This window comes from Plectropomus leopardus, chromosome 3 (genome assembly GCF_008729295.1).
Source record: "Plectropomus leopardus isolate mb chromosome 3, YSFRI_Pleo_2.0, whole genome shotgun sequence".
NCBI lineage: Eukaryota > Metazoa > Chordata > Actinopteri > Perciformes > Serranidae > Plectropomus > Plectropomus leopardus.
The window spans coordinates 22,645,486-22,667,243 of NC_056465.1; the positions used below are offsets into that span (position 1 = coordinate 22,645,486).

A 21,758-nucleotide genomic window follows, 5' to 3' on the forward strand; every position below is an offset into this window, starting at 1 on the left:
GTCCTAATTTTGTCTTCAAACTTCCACAAACTATTTTATTAATGTCTAAATTCTACAAGGACACAAGCATTATTTTTAAACATAACTTTGTATTCTCACATTTGTAGTACTACTAATTAAATGAATCTTGGGCTTTGTGATATAGATATGACTTTTATGAAATTTAATCGGTTTGCTTTTTGATGTTGAAATTGTCTTTAAAATATGAAAGCGTAAAAGGGAAAGCAGTATCATTGCTCTTGTGCTTTTATCTGCTTGAGACGTTTCCTTTTAAACATGATTGCAGAGGAATAATGGGAACCATTGCTAGTATCTATGCAATTATAGAGCCAAATAAAACATTTGATGCAGAATGAGAACATTTCTAAAGGGATAGAGTCAGTGGTTCATGATCTAAAGTTACTGAAAATTTGGATCTGAAGCTCAGCTGCTCAAACTGTTTCAGTTGGGCTCTTGTGCAAAGTCAAAGGCAAAAAAGGGGGGAATCCAAAAAACTCAGAGTTTGAGTTTCTTATATTTTGAAATTCTTTAAGTTAATGCTTAAAAACTTAATGGTGTGAAGAAGCCTTTTTTATGAATAAAAATTGTTGGGTAGAATTGTTAACAATGACCAGTTCCTGAATTGGAGTAAGGTTACAAAATGTTTTAGAGATGTTGAGAGTGGTGAGGCTCCATTTTTAGAAAGAAGGAAATGTATGTAGTGAGAAGAAAATGGGTTTGACAGCATATGATGAAACAGTCTTTCTTATAGTGGACATTTTTGACTTGTCATGCCGGAAAACCAATGCTCTGTTTCATTTTAACTGTACACCTGTAAGCCAGGCTAGTGAACCATCGTACCCGTTACCGCAGCCTTGGCACTGACGGTTAAAGGGATAGTTATGATTTTGTGAAGAAGGGTTGTATGAGGTACTCACTAAATATGTATTACCAACAGCAGATGTCATTCGGCACGCTCACAGTTTGGAGAAGCAGGCAAGTGTAATGACCCGGAAGCTAAGCAATCTACTGCTGTGAAGGGGGGCAGCAAGCTACCGAAAAAAATCTATATTTTAATCTATATTTTTTTTTAATCTATGCTCCCTTTAAAAGCACCAGATTTCATCGACAAAAAACGTAAATATATATATATATATATAAACGGCAAGATATAATCTAAATAAAGCAGCTAAAATATGTTGATCAACTGAAGGTAACATACTAGCTATTGATAAGTACGTCATACAGCCCTACTTTTAAAACATTTGAACTATCCCTTTAAATGTCATGTAGAAATTATTCAGTTATATTTCACACCTATGTTTGACAAGTTAAAATGTCTCTCTAAAGAAAGATGCACTCAGGCAGACGATAATGTGGTCCATATTGGATGTCACAATAAAACCAATAGGTCTTATGTGGTTTAGTCACCTTAAACTATAAATTAAATATCTAATATTATATATAGTCATCATTCTGAATTTCTTGGATTTCCTTCTTTTTTGCATGTGTTTCTGTATCCGTCCACACCAACAAATATATCTGTAAAACATAGAAACATTATAGTCTTCCTCATTAGATTGTTAAATGTTTTCTTTTTCTCTCATATTTTCCCCTCATTATTTTTCTCACAAACATACTGAAGAGTATTTCAGGACTCGAGGAAATTGCCGGTCACATGAGATAAACATGATCGTCTAGTGTTTTTGTAATTTCATGTCTGATCAGCGACTCTTGCTATCTGTTGCAGTAATCATTTGGGTTTGCGTTAGTTTGACTGCAAGTCATGAGCTGTTTCATGTTATCTCCATCAGGTTTGGCTGACAAGGACCCAACTGATCTTCTGAATAAGAGGAAATGTCTCGAATACCTTGCTGCTCTCCGCCACGCCAAATGGTTCCAGGTAAATGCAGCACAAGCATGTCAAAATGTCCTAAAAAGGCCTATAATTTGTGAGGAGATATCCTTTTTTATTTAAAAATATATATTGTATTATATTGCAGAAGTAGATGAGAGGGGGAATTTGAATAAGCTGATTCTAGTGGAAGTATGAACAACTCAAGCAAATCAGACAATACTTGTATTTATTCTGGTTTATTCTGTCTTGCAAGATGATAAAGTCAGATAAAGAGTCACCAAGAGTCTTCACAGGGGTCGATGAGGGTTCACTAACAGTGTCCTATGTACATTTGGTCAATCAACAAGTCTTTGTCCAATATACATCTATTAATTAATGAGACATGAGAACTGTACTTCACTCATCCAACCCAGTGTTATTTACTTTTCCCCCTTTCCTATCCTATTTGAGGAATCCCCCTATCCTGAGAATAAGCAAAACACGACAAGCCTTTATGGGATTTACTGTCCTGATGAGTTACACAAACATAGAATTCTTAGTTTGATTGTTGTTTCTTTCTCTGTTTGGCATGTTTGTTGATGCTGATCTTATTATTCCCTGAGTTGCTGCAAAACACTTTGTAAACAACTGGTTACAAAGTGGTTAAATGACGTTATTATTATACAAACATAGATTATTATGTTTGTTATAGTATCATTGTCAACATAATGTCTGATATAACTAAAACCAAAGTGATGATCTAAGAGTCTAGATACAGTTCATGAGTCACACAGTCCACCAGCCACGAGTTTAAAAAACAAAAAAAGAAAAAGCAGTTCACCAGACACAGCTGCAATATAACAGGCACATTTGTTCTATGCTACTACAAGGAGTCTAGGATCCTTTAGTCGTCGTATAAAATCTTCCATTATATTAGTTACATACAATTTTGGCCATTACACTGATCTCACTTCCTTTTAGACTAAAAACAGGCAAACATGTGGGGTTTTCATTGGTATTTTGCTGTCTCCGGTTCTACAGAAGTAAAAAAAAAAAAACTACTTTGTTTCACTGTTGTGGCATTTGAGAATATCCATGTTTTATTGTCAGGAAAGTCCAAAAGTAGATGTTGTAAATTGTTCTTAATATTAGTATTAAGATTAATATTTGAAATATCAGTCACTGTCATAGTTTGTAGAGTCATAATGTTGTTTTTTGTTTTTTTTTTCAAATACACACATTTTAAGACACCAGTTAAATTTTCAAGACCCACCTTATCTCAAATAAATGCCCTTTTATTAATAAGCAATGTGTTTTTATGCCTCTTCGCTGGTGACAGCCGTGGCTGGAGGCATAATGTTTTTGGTTGTCCATCTGTCCATCTGTCTGTCTGTCACATTTCATGAACCCAATATCTCAAGAACTCCTTGAGTAAATGTCCTCAAATTTGACACAAATGTCCACCTGGACTCAAGGATGAACTAATTAAATTTTGGTGGTTAAAGGTCATGTCATTGGGACCTCACAAAACATGTTTGAAAACTCAACAGTTCATATGCTATTAATGACAAATGATGAAGTGATGACATTTTAAATCCAAAATGTCAAAGGTCCATCACTCAATGCCGTATCTCAGGAACAGAAGAGGACACGTTTGGTCAGATACTGAATTAATGACACTTACTTTGGACGCCCATTTTGAAACATTGTATAGGTCTTCAGTGTTGCTGGGTTGGAGGTGTTAATGAAGCATCCGTGCTTTAGAATATGTAGATTCTTCGCAGCAACATCCGTTTTTGAAGAATTGTCTGCTGTCGTGGCTGCATATGAATCTGGACAGACATGGATGTAAACTGCAGCTTGACTTATTGGTGGAGGCATACAACCCTGAGGCACTAATTCTAGTTTTTTCTTACTTTCTGAAGGCTCGGGCCAACGGGCTGCAGTCCTGCGTGATCATCATTCGGGTGCTGAGAGATTTATGTCAGCGGGTTCCCACGTGGGGGAAGATGCCTGGCTGGGTAAGATTCAACTCTCTGTTATGACTTTTTAGTTTTGTTTTTGAAGTGCTATATACGTTTTTTTTTCATTTTTAACTTTTAGCTATTGTAATTTTTGTCCTTTTGTATGTCCGTCTCTACTGACTATCTATGAGAGAACAACAACATTAAAAGTATATTTACAAAAATATCAGCGCTCTAAAGTGTCTTCTTCTGTGTGTTACTCCGACCAGGCGATGGAGCTGCTGGTAGAGAAAGTGATCAGCAGTGCTGCAGGCCCGCTAAGCCCAGGAGAGGCCATGCGCCGAGTCCTGGAGTGCATCTCTACAGGCATCCTGCTACCAGGTCAGACAAGTATACATGTTAATGAGATGTGAATTAGTGGATTATTTCACTTTTATCACTTCCAAGAAAAAGATCAATTGTTTCATGTCTTTTTTTTTTTTTTTAATAATCCGAGGACGTTTCTTATCGTCTGTGCCTCCCTCTGGTGCTACAAAATCAGCTTTTGAATAGAGAACATTTCACTTTTTTCTGCCTCTGATTCAGTAACTTCTGTTATCACATTTACATGTTTATCTTGTTTCTCCTCCCCTGACTCAGATGGACCAGGGTTGATGGACCCCTGTGAGAAAGAGCCAACAGATGCGTTGGAAAGCATGATTCTTCAAGCCAGAGAGGACATAACTGCCAGCGCACAGGTATGCAAACTGAGCAAACTTTCTGAATCTTTTTTCAGATGCTGCATTGAAAAGCCCTAAATATATATTTTACCAAATGCCTATTGCATTAACATCACAAAGCAGCACAACAGAACCAACAACGCTCATATTTTTCTTTCGGCCGGGATGCTTAGAGCAGAAGATCCGCTGTGTGCTAGCTGTCTGTCGCTGTACCCTGGCAAATTCAATGAAAATTTGCAGTTTAACCAAGATTTCACATAATGGCTGAAACAGATTGAAGGAAATTCATGCCGGGCTCAGTATATTTTATGCAAAAAAATGTTTCAAACTTGACACAATCAGGACAACTGGTGCAGGGGAAAGAAGAGAAGCTCACAGTCTTTTGTTGCACGCCGTACCTCTCTTCCCTCGTCTCTTGTCTGCCTCTATACTGTGAATTCTGAAATAAAGGTGAAAATGCCCAAACAATCATCTAAAAACTCAACATACCTACATTTTACCTTTCTCTCTGATTCCAGCACGCTCTGCGGCTGCTTGCTTTCCGTCAGATCCACAAAGTTCTTGGCATGGAGTCTCTGCCAGCGTCCAAGGCCAGTGCGCGCAACCGTAAGCGCCGACGGGATGGCAGCGAGACGGGTGAAGGGGAGGGGGAGGGCAAAAAAGACAAGAAGGAAGAAGCATTGATTGCTTGACCTCTGCCTCCAGAGCGGAGCCGTTTGCTAGTTTAGAGACTGGTAGAATGTCACAACTTAAAACTTTTCGTATCTCGAAAACAATCTTAACACGCAGCTATACACATATGAATATAACTGACTGTACATGTTACATGTCTACCCCTGAAATAGGAAGAGTAATGCGTTGGGAAGAGGAGACTGAAGCTTGAGAACCTGTACTGCAAATCCTCTCGCATAGTAAATTCACGCCGATTTAGTGTCTTCAAAAGTGTGCAGAGGAAATTGGCTCAGTAAAAAAATCATGGAAATGACTGATGACATCATTGCACACAAACTACTGACCATCCCTCCCCTCTTGATTCACAGTAGCTGAACCACTACCGTCTAGTTTTTATTGTTTTCTATGATTTTAAAGGGAGGCTTTGGTATTTTTTTAACCTGGACCCTATTTTCCTTTGTGTCAGAGTGACTAATGAAGGAGATTTTTTTAAAAATTGGTTCACAATTGAGCAAAGTAGCAGTGGCGAACCAGGCTTCAGTGTAATCCTTACAGGTAATTAAGCACCTTTAAGTAACATCCACTAAAAGTACTTGTTTTGCCACTGACAGGCTCAGATTGTCAGACAATATTTTAGAAAAGACCCAGCAGATGAAAGTTTTTCTTTACCTTTCTCTTGTCTGTCTGTGAGTGTGAAAAAGTCTCTCTCACGGAGAAGCCTCTTTCTGAAATGTCGCGTAGCAGGAGAAAAAATGGTCGAAACTTATAAGTTGCAGAGAGGAGTACAGTGAAGACTTTTGATTTTGATTTTGACATGTGGAAAAATCAGCAAGATTTCAGGACGAGCAGTCCCTTTGAGTGATGTGTCATTACTCACACTAACCAGGGTTCCTGCAGATCCTCTAAGAGTCTTGAAAGGTATTTAATCCATTAATCGTAAAATAAGACCCTAAAATTCTGCATTTTTTTCCCCAGTGTTTCTTTGTTAAATGTCAAAATAATTCGTAACATCTTTTTTTATTTATTTTTTTAAATTAGAAGTTTACCAAATGGCAGGATAGTCAAACCAACAGCTCTCATATTTTCTTTCTGCTCGGGACGCTCAGAGCAGAGGATCCACTGTCTGGTAGCTAGCTGTCTCTGTACCCTGGAGTACATTGGGATGTTCAATGAAGATTTCGCAGCATGGCTTAGACCGATACAATGGCAATGCGTACGTGGCTCAGTGTATGTCATGCAAAAAAAACTCTGCATGATGTGATTGAAAGCAGTGGAATCTCACATGCAGAGTGAGAAAAAAAAGCCATATTTCATATGATAATCAACATTTGTTACACTGAGTAATTTTAGTCAACTCATTTTTTCCTTCAGTTTTGGTGAAAATAGAATTGGTCTTGAATTTAATCCTGAGTGGCATTAAAACAGGTCTTAAAAAGTCTTAAATCTAACCTGCCTGAAATTTTAGGGAGCCTGCTATGAAACAGACCGTAATAGCAAAAGAAAAACATGTAGTTTCTCTGAAGGGTCTTTTCTCTAATGTCTTCGGATACTTATAATAACAATCTAAGCTTGTCAAAAACGAAAAAAAAAACAAGTGCTTTTAATGGATGTAAACTGATGGTGCACCATTTCAGCTCCATACAGCTCTCTCAAATAGCAGAACAAATAAAAAAAAAAAGTCTCCATTTGTCACATAGACACAAAACTCTGAAAATAAGATCCACACAAGTCTCCCTTTAAAGCCTCCAGTAAATCATCAGCACCTTAAAGCTTTATTTACGGCAGTCTGAACTGCTCGAGTCAGTACTGAACTAACGTTAGTGCATGGTGTTTGTACACTGAAATGTGTTTTTCAGTCTGTTAAAATAAAGAAATATGGGGATCAAGTTTAAAGCTTTGAAACTGTGAGAAATATCACAGAATACTGTTTAGGATCTACATACAAACAGTACTGTGATGATCATTGTGCCTAAGATGACACATGAGTAATAAAATAGTGTGACGCTGCTGAATGAACCTCACCGGTTCTCTACATGCCCTCTATGCTTCCTCTAAAGTTTCAACATTTCCTTATACATGTTGAGAAGATAAAAGTTTTGAAATCTAAAATATGTGCATCAAACCTTCAAAACAGTGCTACACTAAAATAACTTCCCCTTGAAACGACGTCATTACGGTTTCGCGATACAAAGAGAAGCTCTGCCTTGTGAGTTTTTCTGTGGTCACACTGGAGAGTAAATCTATCTGAGGAGAGAGAGAGAGACTTATGTTGCACAGTCTGTAGCATGCTGAGGGAACTAAGCACTTAAGAAATGACAATGTTACTGTATGCAGCCATAATTTTATCATTTAAATAATATGCCTAGTAATCTTTTTTCTTCCAGAGTATGGTTAGCAGAAGAGAGAAGCTTTAGTGCGAAAAATAAGACTGAATATCTACTGTAATGATCAAGTAGTCCTTTGACTTTCTTCCTTGTGCCTGCATCATGTTGTGTATTACAGAGTACGGGGAACATTTATGTTTTTGTCGGGTCAATATTGTAATGAACTTCACAAAAGATGTAAGACAGGGAAGGGACAGTTGCACAACTATTTGGCTTAAAGTTGAGAGAATTATCGTGCCGTTTTTAGTTTGATTTTCATTTATCAAGAGCATCATATAAGTATTGCGTATTTTATTTCTGAAGGAATCTTTTTTGTATTGTTTAAACAGAAAGTGTGAACGTTGCTGTCCTTTTATTATTTGAATGTCTTTGTAGTGTTGCCTAAAATTAAGGGGAGATATTAAAACACTTGTAAGCCAGATTGTGTCCTGGATTGTGCTGTCTGTATCGCTGCATATTTTAACCAAATTGATCACATTTTTAAGAGATTTTTATGCCTACGCACTGGAGATAGCTGTAGCAGGAGGCAATACGTTTTTAAGCGGTCCATCCGTCTGTCCATGTCATTCTCAGCGGGATATATAAAGAACACCTGTAGAGATTATTTTTTCTTCAAATTTGGCACAAATACAAATTGAACTCAAGGATAAACTGTTTAGATTTTGATGGTCCTAGGTCAAGGGTCATGGTCACTGTGACCTTGCATCCATTTCCTTCTCATAAATGTGATATGTCAAAAACACTTTGAGGGTATTTCATCAAGTTTAGCACAAATGTCCACTAAGACCAAAGAATGATTAGATTTTGTTGGTCAAAGGTCAAGGTCATCTAACGAAGGCCTTTAGGGGGTTTCCTTAAATTTAGCACAAATGTCCACTTGATAAGAATTTGGTGGTCAAAGGTCACTCTGACTTCACAAAACATGTTTTTTGCCATAACTCATTCATACACTAATTATGATAAAATTTAACAGAAGTATTTAATGAATTTTTTTATCCTGAAGATCAAAGGTCAGTGTCACTGTAAAATCTGCAAAAAAAAAAACTTTACTTGGAAACATAAGGGAGACATTTGGTCAGATACTGAATTGTGGACATTAATCTTGGGTTGAAACGGCTGATTGTTAAGACCCTCTGTGCTGCAGGGTCCCCGTTTTTGCAGACCAGGATGGAAACTGAGCGGACTTCACCGGCACGCGGAGGTATACAACCGCGTGGGGGTCGTTTTGAGTTTACAGGAAGAAGTCAAGTCACCCACAGCGTCATTTATTGCGTCGCCTCATGAAATATGAAACGCATTTTTCCTAAGTATTGAGGAAGTGGTCGGACGGACTGATAACCGCGGTCTCTCCACAGCTGCAGTGTCTGGGGAAACAAATCTACAGTATCGGTTCCTGCTCAGTTATTTTCATGTAGAAATTTGACAGAAATGCCATCGCTGAATAACTCGAATAGGATTTTTGAAGTCGTCTGCTTCCAGTTTGCGGTGCCAGCTGTCCTGAGGAGAAAGGCTGTCAGCATCAGTCCGGAGAACCGCCGCAGGTACTGAAACATTTATATCGACAAGAAACCAGCCTGAGCAAGCTGTCCGGGGCGGGTGGATTTTAATTTTTGTGACAGGAGCAGCCAGGCACAAAGCTGTCAGCATCCTGCTACCAGCTATCATCTTCATATTTTTTTTTTTTTTTTTGCTTTATTGTATTTTTGGATCCTCGACAGCAGCTGCTGTATCTCTCCATCTTTCAGAGACATTTTTTTGTTCAACACAGAATTATTCAACCCTCCAGCCCTGCTCATGGCAAAGGTATGTATGTGGTGACTGTACAACAAAGTGTGTTTTGTAGTTCCATTAATACAAGGAGGTAAATCAAATGCTATTTAATTTCTAATGTTTTGTTAACATGGTTTTGTTAAAAAAAAAAAAAAAAAAACGATATTCAAGGATATAAAAAACACACTTTAAATAGCCTAAATGTAAAAAAAAAAAGAAAGAAAAAAAAGTCTGATCTACAGTCTAAAGTCAGTCAAAACAGTTTAATAATGTTAGAATGCTTTTTAACTGGTTAAGAATCTGTGCTATTAAAATGAGTTTAAGGTGTTTTGGAGTAAATTCCTTGTACAGTTCTCACTGGAGTATAATATTGATCTACAGTACATGCGATCACTGCATAAACGCCAGCCCTGTTAAAGGGACAAAACGTCAAAAGTCAAAAGTGTTTTTTGTGTGATACATTATTTTTGCGGTCCATTAATTCCTTTTAATTTCCTAAGTTTCCTAGAAAGGCTTGTGTTATTTGGTAGTGATTATAGGTGGAATAAAAGCATTATGAAGTTGGTTCACCCTCAAGTTAACCCTGAGTGCTTTATCAGTGCAGCTCACGCAGAATTTTTTTGTACAGGCGAGCATATCTTTTTAACAGGGAGAATGAAGTTACGAATAATTAATGATAAAATGTATTGAGTAATAATGAAACTGTTCTTTAAAGATAATTCCCTGGAAATCAACAATGACTAAGATAACAGAGCTTTGTCTCTTTTTTTCACTGTCATAACAAACACCAAATTACATACAGGGAGTCTTTTAAGGAAACTTCAAGTTATAATAATAATAATAAAGTTTATTTATATAGCACTTACCAAAACCAATGTTACAAAAAGCTCTACACTTAAAATCACAAAAATACACACAGTAGAAAGAAGACACAAACACACAAGAAATGTTTTAAATAGAAAAAAATGGAACACTAAAGAAAAATTTAAAAAGAAAAACAGCAGTGCAAAACTTAACTGCAATTTCAGGATTAAAATATATTAAAATAACCCTTTAAAGAGAAATTAAAGGATTCATTTGGTAATAACATTTTAGTTCACTAAAATATGAAAATTATTCATCATATTTTTTTATAAATTGAAATATATATATCTGAGAGACACTGATATTTTAAAGGCACAGTGCTGATGCTTATTATTATTATTTTCTTCTGCAGATGAGTTGGGCTGCCGGGACACAGTGTGTAGCCAAGGGGGGCCACCAAAAACCAAAACCTGGAGAACTGGCGTACCACAAAGGAGACATCCTCACTATCATTGACACGAGCACGGTAGGCCTATTGCCATGATTCAAAGGAGCTACAGACAGCGTTTGCTTAGACTTATATTGTTTTTTGTCATTGACACTGTAATTGCGCTTTTCTAGAGGAAGGGATATTACAAGGCCAAACACAACACCACGGGGGAGGAAGGACTCATAAACTCCACCAATGTACGTGAAAGAGAAGCTCTGCGTGTCGACCCCAGCCTCAGCCTCATGCCGTAGGTCCCCTCTTCCTCTCAGTTTTACACTTTTTTCCTTCAGCTGCTCATTTGAATTGCACCCGTGTTTAAAAGCAGTGTGACTGTGACGCGGAGGCACACCAGTTTCTAACTTTAGCTGTGGCCATGGACAACCTTGAAAACACATCTTGTGACTACACGTAGGCAGGATGTACAAACAAACATTGTCTTGGGACTAATCACTTCAACTTCCTTTTTTGGTGTGTAAAGTACTGACATGTTTTCATGCCTCATCTATTTGGAAATAAGTATATGTGAGATATTTATGGGACAGATGTTTTTCGTGTGTGTGTATTTATGTTGCTCACCTTATGTTTCTGTCTCTAGGTGGTTTCATGGGAAGATCTCGGGTCCGGAGGCGGTGTGTAAGCTGCAGCCAGCCGAGGATGGCCTGTTCCTGGTTCGAGAGTCCATCCGCCATCCGGGCGACTACGTCTTGTGTATCAGTGTCTCCGGAGAGGTCATCCACTACCGGGTGATTTATCAGGACAACAAGCTGACCATCGACAACACACAGTATTTCTACAACCTCATTGACATGATAGAGGTAAGAGACTTCTGGTTCTTGGTTACGTTCAGTCTTAATTCTATGCATATCTCATGAAGGTGAAGAGAAAAACACACAAGACTAAATGTACATTATTTAACACGTCATCAAAGACAATCAGTGACAATCAGATCCACCGGTACTTTCTTTACTCAGAATTCAGAATAAGGATTTCAGGTAGAACTTCATCCATTTCCAAGATGCATGGACAAGAGAAAAAGTCTGAAGTTGTCCAGACTGGGTCCCAGTAGCTCATCTGGTCAAGCGTGTGCCCTGTGCACGAAGGCTGTGTGTCCTTACCACCAGTCTGAATTCAGCTCCAGCCCAGGGCTGCATGTCATCTCCTCTCTCTCCCTCTCCTGTCACTCTCCGCTGTCCTCACCAATTAAGGCAAAAGGCCATAAACCAAAAAAAAGGAAAAAAGGCCAGAACTTCAGCATCGATTGTAGTATGAAAAAATACATCAGCATGTAAAAGAAATCCTGCATGTGGGCTTCATCAGGATTTTCCAAATGAAGCTGAAACATATTGCAATAACATTTTTCTTTATACTTAAGGTTTTGCTGGAGTGTTGACCTCTTGACTCTAGGGTTGCAGCAAAATACCGGTTTTAAGGTTTACCGTGATATGAAAGTTGTGTACATTTGCATGTCAACACTATTGATATGACTTCGATTAAAAAAGTGGTTTCAAGTCTTAATAAGTGATAAAACATTTGTTCAAACAAAACTAACCCTTCTGTTTTCAGTCCTTTAAGGGTCATTCTGACTGATAATAACAATTCTGTAATACCGTGATACTGTAAAACCGCAATATTTTCTGAAACAGTTATCCTTCCGTCATATCTCATACTGTTACAACCCGAAATTCAGACTCAGATTTCAGCCAGATGTTGCAGCGTAAATAATCAGGAAGGTGCCGCTTATGGGGATCATAACAAATAGACTAGATGGGATCACTTCAGCCGTGTTACAGAGATCCGCTGTAATAACGCCACAATAATCCGGTAATAGCCCCTTCCCGACTCCTAACGTCTACTTTTGGCCCTCTTGTTCGGACATTGTTGTTTTTTCTTCATTAAGTCCACCTTAATTTTAATTTTAACTGCAGAACTGTAAAGCTTTGTGACTGCATCTTGCACAGTTGTAGCAGTATTACATTGACAAAATCTATCCACAGACAGACATTTACACCTGTGGGAAATTGCTTCTGTGGTCGTTTCGCTGTATTTTGTGTTACCTTAACCACATTTTCTATGATGACACCACACACACAGACTCACGAGATAAAAACAACACCAGTCCTTTCCACACTGTGGCTGCTGGTAACAAAGTTCATCAACAAATTTCTTTCATACACACTCCTCGGCCGCTGGCATCTAGCCTTGGAGAGAGGAATCTGAGATGTCACGAGACAATTAAAACAGACGCTCTGAAGCCTGCTGTACGTACGGCCAAAGTGTTTGTCAGACTGAAACACACAAGCATGACTGACACCAGTGTAAAAAAGCATACTTAATGTATCACATTGAAGCAGAGACAGGAAAACACATGAAGCACACGCCTTATATGGTTTATCTATTCTTGGCCTGTTTGTGTGTTCGGGTGCACTGAAAGCTTTGCTGCGGTGACATTTGGAGACAAGCTTGGCAGAAATGGCCAACTCTTGTTCAGCTCCATCTTATCTGCGAGTCACAGATGACTTCAAGCCTGAGTCAGAACGGCTGACTGGCTCCTGCGAGAGCACAGAGGGTGGACGCCCAGATGAATATTTTGTCTGAATCATGTTAAAACTGCTTCATCCCAGTGCTGGAAGACTGCTGACAATATAAAACCAGGCCCTGATGTGTCACTGTATCATAATTTACTTATGTAATTCAATTCAACAGCTGCTCTTTGATGCTTTGTGTTTTGTTGTGAAGAAACCCAGACCTTACACTGACACTGTATGATATACAGACGAAGTATGTGGTACGTTTTTTCGAATGATTCCTAAATTTAAAATTGTTTTTTTCCTATGTTTTTTGCTCCTCAACCACGGTTAACTGGCTTCCCGCATACTGTGGAGGTGTTATGACGGTTTTATTTTTGTGTTTCCATCTTTGCAGTTCTACTCAAAGAACAAAGGCTCCATCGCTACAACTCTTTTGAAGCCAAAACAAAAGCAAGGAACCAAGTCGGCTGAGTTGGAGTTGTCCAAAAGTGAGTCTGATGTCAAGAAAACTGCATCTACTGATTATTAAAGCATGTAGTTGTGTGCATGAGGTTTACAGTTCATGTCTCTGTCCAGCTGGATGGCTGCTGGACATCACAAAGCTCAAACTGGGGGAGAATATTGGAGAAGGGGAGTTTGGTGGTGAGTTATTTTATTTTATCTTATTACCAGCATCAAAAAACAGTAACTCTGTCTCAGTGCGGTTGTGTTCTGAACACTGTGATTCCCCTTCAGCTGTATATGAAGGAGAGTATATGGGCCAGAGGGTGGCAGTAAAGACCATTAAATGTGATGTCACCGCTCAGGCCTTTCTGCAGGAGACCACAGTCATGACGTGAGTATGAAGGTTTACTCATTTTTTATGTTTCTTGTTAAAACACTTTCACTTGCTGTCTATTCATTACTAATAAAAACAATTGTAAGTTTGCTCAATGAGAAATAAACTAATTTTGGTTCACTGTGCAAGAAATCATATTGTTTTGAATGAAATGTATGTATATGTATTTGCATTGTGTATTGAAATGAATTGTGTTGTTTTATGTGGATTTACTCTTTCCAGGAAGCTCCAGCATAAAAACCTGGTGCGACTGTTGGGGGTCATCCTTCACAAAGGGCTTCATATTGTCACAGAGCTCATGACTAAGGTACAGAAAATACATCATTTATTAGTGGTTCTCAGTTGGAAGATAAAACATGATTATATTAACAACTGGTAAGAGCAAAATAATAGTAAGAGGTGAATAAATATTAAGCATACATTGAATATGCCTAATTATATCACAGAATAAGCAGAAAATACAAGTAGTGAGTGAAACCCAATTTTACTATTTGACCAAAATAATTTCAATGAACATAGCACTAGTTTAATAGATTTGCAAACCAAAAGAATATTCCCTGCTATTAGGATTTCTGTTTAAGTGTAGTTTTTTTTTCAAAATACTAACTGAGGAATCTTTAAAGAGAAGCTTTTTCAGGTATTTATTTATTTAAATGTTCTGTATGTATGTGTTTTTGTCGCAGGGAAACCTTGTTAACTTCCTCAGGACGAGAGGACGATCAGTTGTGAACTTTGTTCAGCTCCTTCGCTTTGCTCTGTGAGTTCAAATTTCAAACACCAACTTTAAAGATTTTCATGTTCTGTACTACAGAAATTGTAATGAGAGCAGATGATTGCAACATCTGCTTGTAACAGTATAAACATCAAACTGTGTGTGTGTGTGTTTACTGTATAGAATTCTAATAACACTTGTTTGTGTGTGTTTACATGTGTGGTCAGTGATGTGTGTGAGGGGATGGAGTACCTGGAGTCCAAGAAGCTGGTTCACAGAGACTTGGCAGCTCGTAACGTGCTGGTCTCTGACGACAGAGTGGCCAAGGTCAGCGACTTCGGCCTGACCAAGTTGGACTCCAAGGTGTCAGATAACGCCAAGCTGCCAGTCAAATGGACCGCCCCCGAAGCTCTGAAGAAAGAGGTCAGTTTGAGGAGCTGCTGTCGCACTTTTCTTCTACTTGGAATTTGTTTTTGTAATTCTGTGTCTGCCTCAACATAATAATACGTGTTTCATGGTCATTTATATGAAATACTCCAGCAGCTCCAACTGTTGCTTTTTCCCCTTTGTTGATGTGTGCGCTTACTTGATCCATCATGCATGCTTGTATTTAAATTAGTGTCACTAAAATGACACCAAATTAATTTAGGAGGAAACACTGCAGAATTTTCTGGGTTTCAATTATTGTTTTCCTTAATTTAAAGTAAAATAAACAACAAAAAGGGGATGGCTATGAATCACAGTTTTGGTACTTAAAATATGGCACAATTTATAAGGGGCCAATAGGTTTTAAATATCGTGCTACTAACGGTTAACAAATTATTTATGTAATGCCTTATAATCAGTAACAGTCCATCAGTAAGGAGCAGGTTGGTGTAACATCACTTCCCTTTTCTTTTTATTCTTTTATTAATCTGGATATTAGAGTTTGACCACATAAAGACTTTTTCATGAAGTATCCTCTACAAAAGGTTTCTGCATTTTTATGTGTCTGTTTTTGATCCCATCTTGCAGAAATTCTCCACAAAGTCAGACGTTTGGAGCTACGGTGTTCTTCTATGGGAGATCTTCTCATACGGTCGCCAACCTTACCCCAAAATGGTGTGTAGCAGCACTTTTCATCATAATTATACTGTTATAGTGTGTGTGTGTGTGTGTGTGTCTGTTTGCCTGCCTGTGTTATATACAGGCACATAAGTGCGTTACAGACATGTCAGTCACTTTTTCCCCTGAATTTTTTTTTTTTAAATTTAAAGCTCTTGTCCCATCCAATAAAATCAGAAAATGTAGCAGGGGTCTTTTATTTACAGGGTTCCCACACTCATGAATAACCAGTGAAAGTCATGGAATTTTACAATCACACTCCACTCCAGGCCTGGAAAAGGCATTGAATCAGTGAAAATGGAATCAGTAAAGTTTTGGAAAAGTTATGGAATTTTGTTGTGTGTAATGAAATTGTTACACTAATCTTCCATGTACAACCTTTCACATAATGTTACATAACAGTGGACTTCTGTCTGTCAATATAACGTAGCTCTAGTTTCTTTATTTTCACCCCATGTTCGTCTCTCCCTTTCTCACCCCTTTATGCTAGCTGAAATTATGTTTGAAAATTAGTAGGCACGAAGGGCAAGAAAAAAATTATTATGTGTCCTTGAAAAGTCATGGAAAAGTTTTAAAATTTTATACATAAAAATTTGCGGAAACCCTGTATTTAGACACAATTTAAGACATTTACACTTGAAAGGGATGCAGAAAAAGGCATAAATGGATGCATAAAAAAATCACCAGAATTCAGGATGGTCAATATTTTTTCACAGAGGACCCCCACCAACCCCCATTTCATATATGTCATCCTCCTACACCATTGCAGGCCATGGATAGTCTAGCATAGCATAAAACTGTAAAGGGCTTGTCTGGCACTACCCAAAGGAAACAAAATCCACCTACAACCTCCTGTAAAACTCACTAATTATCACATCATATCTCATTTTGAAGGGTTATGTACTGAAGCATTTCTCTGCCTGGACCAGTTGACTTCACTTAAACTGTCTTCTGTCTGTAACGTTATCTGAGCTTTGTGGAAGATTTGCGCCTAATGTTAACAATCTATTGAACTTCAGAGTTGATTAATGAGACTAATATGACTTTAATTAAAAATTAACTCGACAGGACTTTCCTTTTAAAAAGAAACAAAAAACATTTTATAGACTCAAACAAAAGTAATCTCTCTCATTCATCACTTATGACCCACTGAAAGCGTGCGGCGGTGCATTTCTCTGCAGAGACTCTTCCCTCTGCTGGATTTTCTTAGTTTTGAGCGTTCAGGACGTTGATGGATGTGTACCTCTAAAGTGTTCAGTTGATGTCAGGGCATTGTAAAAAGGTAGTGACGAGGCTCACGACCATCAGCAGCAGGCATCCAAGAGACACAGTGCCAAAAAATGCATATATGGGGAGGTGAAACACCAAATAAGAGGGAATCCAGGGTTGTCTTTTCACTTCACTTTTGCTGGCATGTCTTTACAAACCATAATTGACAATCCTGCATATAAAACCTGAAAGTTCAAGAACTTCTCATTATCAAACAACTTTGCAACCACTCTTTGAGAAGTTGCAGAATCCCATGTAGTCTTTATTTCTGTGTGCTTATAAATAAAAAAGCTGATTCTGGAAAAGGACACCCCTATAAACAATTAGCAAAATAACACAACAGCTAAATCTTTCCTCTCATGACTCCTGGACTTGAGCGTATCAAGCTTGTTACGAAACTCTTTTACCATGTCATGTCAAGATTGACATCTCTAACACGCAGTAGGTGTGTCATTGGAAAGCTGCCAGGCCTTCGGTCAGATTTGTCGCTAGAACATCATATTCTGGATTGACTTACTGTGTCTGAGCAGGAAACCACTTCAGGTCACTCAGATCATGGAAGTGCGTCACTGAGGATAGAGGTTTAGTGCCCACGGTAAAAATAATCTTATTGTTCTCTTGTTAAATAATCTACTTTTTTAACGATGCTAGGTTGCACCTAGCAGCTGGTAACGGGCCAAAACGGAGGAAGCAGAGTCAGACGTCACATGAGCACTGGATCATGTTGGCACTGTAAAGGAGAGATTCTTTAAAGGAGGAAACTATGCTACTTAAACACAGCTCTGTTTGTCACACTAGCTGCTCTCAGGTAATCCATGCCCCCATGACCGCTGAGGCCGGCGGTTCACTGAGGACGACTAAGGACAACAGGATCAGGCAGCATTAATAGGAGGGACGGTTAGCACGTCTCTTTTGCACCGTTCATCAAGTGGTGTCCTTTTAAATGCGGATGATTACCCCCTAATTTAAGCCTGTTTGTAAATATAAATGCAGTTTGATTTATTTGGGTCAAGTTTGTGTTCCCCTCCATTAACCTCGGCGCTGGGTAATTCGTTATCTGCTGGCAGATAACGAAGTGTGTGTGTGTGTGTGTGTGTGTGTGTGTGATTAGTATTGCTATTAACATGTATAATAAAAAGGTAAAGACACAAATGCTTAATTTCACCCACACAGTACTCATAAGAGACTAAAAATCTTTTTTCCTAAGTCTTTAGTCAGGATTACAACTGTTTGTTTATACATTCAGACCGGAAAATTTTGTTAAAAACGTGCTTATCAGTATTCACAAATTATTACCTGCTTTCTTTCTTGTTTCTCCTGTTCATGAAGTCCCTGAAGGAGGTGAAGGAGAGGGTGGAGGGGGGCTATCGCATGGAGGCTCCAGAGGAGTGTCCCCTTGGCGTTTACTCCTTGATGAAGATTTGCTGGGAGCAGGAGCCTCGAAGACGACCAGCTTTCCACAAGCTGAGAGAGAAACTTGAGCGAGAGATGGGTAAATGCAGCCTGAGCCCCGGGGCGGAGCGTCGAGATGGCAGCAGCTCTGGTTCTGGATGCTGATCTTGATTGTGAATCTGGAATTCACGGTGATGAGAAGAAAGTGTCAGCTGATAGACAGGTAATACACACACTGTCGCCCTCTCCGTGTTGATGTGCATCACACAAGATGGTTCAGTAGAGCTCCAACTGGATTCCCTCAATCTAGCAAATTGGAAAAGACAGCCACTGCACATCTGGTCATCATGTAATGCCACTGAGAAAGGGTTTAACAGTTGGAGCCATGAAAATACAAAACTTTGCGCGAGTGGATTTAAGCAAAGCAACATGGGTGAATCAGGCTGTGGTAGCATGACTGTATGGATGGCAATGTGGGTTTGTTGGTTGCACCAATATTTTGGTGCATTCTCATGAGACTTAGACATTCATGGTTCCTAGAGGATAAATCCCAATGATTGGTTGGTACCACAGTCTCTTACACACCTCTGCAGCCGGCCAAGACAAAATGGAGCATTTCTGAACTTTTCCCACAGACTGTATAAAAAAAGTGGACTTAGTCAGAGTGAAGTCTGGACTACAGTTTTGAACCCATGATATGGGCATCCTGGAAGCCACCCTCTTGTTTTTTTGGTATTTGGTCAAGACAGTAGAGCTTTGGAGGATATGCATGACGACACCTCTATCATGATCGATATTTCGCCGCGGTAGCTACTTGTCAACCAAGAGATAGCGACACCCTAAAGCAGCGGTTCCCAACTGGTCCAGCCACGGGTTCCAGATCTCTCCTTACTCATTAGTTTGAGGTCCACACAGAATAATATATCCAGCGCCACAATGTCAAGCTAATTTGCTGCCTCTGTTAAGTAGCTGTCTGTTTTCACTCACTGGAAATTCACTGTACAAAATATAAAGTGTGTTTTTTTTATAAACTTGGCATGTTTGCAAGTCACTTGCAGTCCATTCAAAATGGACCTAATGTCCCACTTTTGGACCGCAACCTACCAGTTGGGTACCACCGCCCTAAAGCATACCGTGCTTTATCGTCTATTTTCCTCTAAATGGGACCATAATTTACAAAATGAGCATCATGCTGTAATGGAGAAAACTTGAAACTAGCAATTGCGACCATAAACTCATAAGAGCATGTCTTCTGAGGTAATACATGAGGTGAAAAGTAGGGTCTTTTTCTCATAGGCTTCTTCAGAACAAATCACAGTGTTTGTTTACAGTAACTTGCGGACAGTAAAACATCTGTGTCATATACATATATAAAATCAAACAGTGCTGAGCAATCGCTGGCTCAGTTGGTTAGTTCTGAGCAACCTAAAAAGAGGCCCAACAACAATAAAAAACAATATCAGTTAAAGTGTGGCTATATTAACAATATATTCACCACTGTACCTTGCCTTCAAACAGCGGTTGCAAATGGATATCTGAAGCCATTATGTTAAGGACTTCATTAACAAAACGGTAATTTTACTTTGCAAAACACTGTAGTTACTTGTCCACTGTTGTCTCAATCAGCTGGGGTGTGCGTAAAAACAGAAAAAACATTCCAGTATATAATAAATAATATGTAATATAATATATTCCAATAAAGCATTTTAATATTTTATCTATTATTTATATTTACTGATTATTTTTTACTACAAGAAGGAATGACTAAATGCAATTTTATTCTGATTTTAAAAAGGACGATATTTCATCCTTGGACGATGCACAGCCTCATTCAGGTTTGAATAACTTGAATGAGGTATATGTTTAAATGTCAGTTCAGTCAATCCAATCAGAGCAGCTGGGTTTTAGTGTCTATTTATTGCCAAATAAACTCTGTATGATCAAAGTTCTACAGTTTTGCATGAAGAGTAAACACACTTTATTTACATTTCATGTCAGGGAGAGATTTCAGAAAGAGATTACATGTATGGGCAGTAAAGAGATGGAGAAAGAGTTAAAATGGATTTAATCTCTGATCACCCAAATCTGTTTGTATCCCAGCATTAATGCTCAACAATATGCCATGGACTCATGGCTTAATGTGAAAATATTTAATGTTATTGCTGGTTTGCAGTAAGAGAAGAATTCCTTAATCCACATTTTAAAGAACAGTCAGCATTTTGCGTGTGTCCAGAGAAGATAAGGACAGTTATTTGCAGCAGATTCTCTGTGATTAACTCAGCACCTTTTTTAGGAAAAAAAGATGAATTTGGCATTTTTATATTTCAGATTTGCTTTTTTAGAAACCAAAATTTATTCTATTTTTGCAGCCGAATCACCAGAATAAATGTTGGCACTGTACGTTTCTGTAAATATGTTGCAAGTGTATGTCATTATGGAGCAAATTCTTTAAAACTTTTCTTCTTTATGTTTCAACAACAGCATGGTTAATCTGTGGTTATGTTTAGGCACAAATTCCACTTGGATATGGTAAAAAGATCATGTTTTAGCTTGATCTACTGGAAACAGTGGATCTCTCACTTTGGTGCATAGAAAGTTCCTGGTAACATAGCGATAACCAAAAACAACTGGTTTTGTTCTTTGGTGATCTCGAACAGTCTGCAGCTTGGCAGGCATCTTGCCTAGGCAACATGCCATCCCTTCCACTTCCCAATGACAAAGCCAGTGTACTCCATCACTTCAGAAATCTTGAAACATATGAATGTCGCATATCCATTGTTTGCAGAAAAGTAAAATTCCAACATTTACCTCTGGCGACTGGGCTGTATTTTTGACACTTTGTCCATCAAACTCCATCAGTCGGCATGCTTGGGGCGGACTTTGATTCAATTCATTCAAATTTAATTTATTTCCTGAGGCTACATTGTGGAACATGCAGTGTTCATCACTACTTTCTCTGCCCTCTTCATGAGGATTTTGAGATTATAAGAGAGACTTTGGGTTATCCACCGTCCTCTTGAGATTTTTGCAGGTACAGAATGTTTTCTGCTTTCCTAATCTTTGGACTGAACATGATTATATCACATACACAGTAACATATTCTTTTTATTGATTTATTATCCATTTCACTGGTGTGTTTGTCAGCTGCTTTTTGGTAGGAATGTGATAAAATGTTCATCATTCTGATGAGATAAATGCACTTTCAGTTCAAAACTCACAACAAAATGAAGCCTTTTTTTTTTGGATTGTTGTCATGTCACAAGACCAAATTAAAGATGTCATTTGATTTAAGTCTA

General features: G+C 38.4%; 2 protein-coding genes across 7 annotated transcripts in view; both read left to right on the forward strand.

Annotated features, from left to right (window-relative positions):
• zfr2 (zinc finger RNA binding protein 2) overlaps window positions 1-7,974 on the forward strand; it is a 28,074-nt gene extending 20,100 nt beyond the window's left edge. For all 6 annotated transcript variants that reach the window (XM_042516864.1, XM_042516886.1, XM_042516871.1 and 3 more), the window contains exons 15-19: window positions 1,794-1,882; window positions 3,742-3,837; window positions 4,050-4,161; window positions 4,420-4,517; window positions 5,018-7,974. In XM_042516864.1, coding sequence (XP_042372798.1) covers window positions 1,794-1,882; window positions 3,742-3,837; window positions 4,050-4,161; window positions 4,420-4,517; window positions 5,018-5,191 — 569 coding nt within the window. In that variant the 3' untranslated portion in view covers window positions 5,192-7,974. The remainder of the gene's footprint in view (window positions 1-1,793; window positions 1,883-3,741; window positions 3,838-4,049; window positions 4,162-4,419; window positions 4,518-5,017) is intronic.
• A 918-nt stretch (window positions 7,975-8,892) lies between these two features.
• On the forward strand, window positions 8,893-21,758 carry matk (megakaryocyte-associated tyrosine kinase). Its single transcript, XM_042481120.1, has 12 exons — window positions 8,893-9,358; window positions 10,542-10,655; window positions 10,751-10,866; window positions 11,215-11,434; window positions 13,542-13,635; window positions 13,724-13,789; window positions 13,883-13,982; window positions 14,208-14,292; window positions 14,669-14,742; window positions 14,925-15,120; window positions 15,712-15,798; window positions 18,400-21,758. The coding sequence occupies exons 1-12, from the start codon at window positions 9,350-9,352 to the stop codon at window positions 18,625-18,627; spliced, it is 1,389 nt and encodes a 462-aa protein (XP_042337054.1). The 5' UTR covers window positions 8,893-9,349; the 3' UTR covers window positions 18,628-21,758.

Excerpts from the sequence above, each read along its gene's own strand:
- matk (XM_042481120.1), top strand. Across the intron at positions 13,636-13,723 it reads TGAGTTGGAGTTGTCCAAAA|CTGGATGGCTGCTGGACATC; the intron begins GTGAGTCTGATG and ends GTCTCTGTCCAG. Across the intron at positions 13,790-13,882 it reads TGGAGAAGGGGAGTTTGGTG|CTGTATATGAAGGAGAGTAT; the intron begins GTGAGTTATTTT and ends ATTCCCCTTCAG.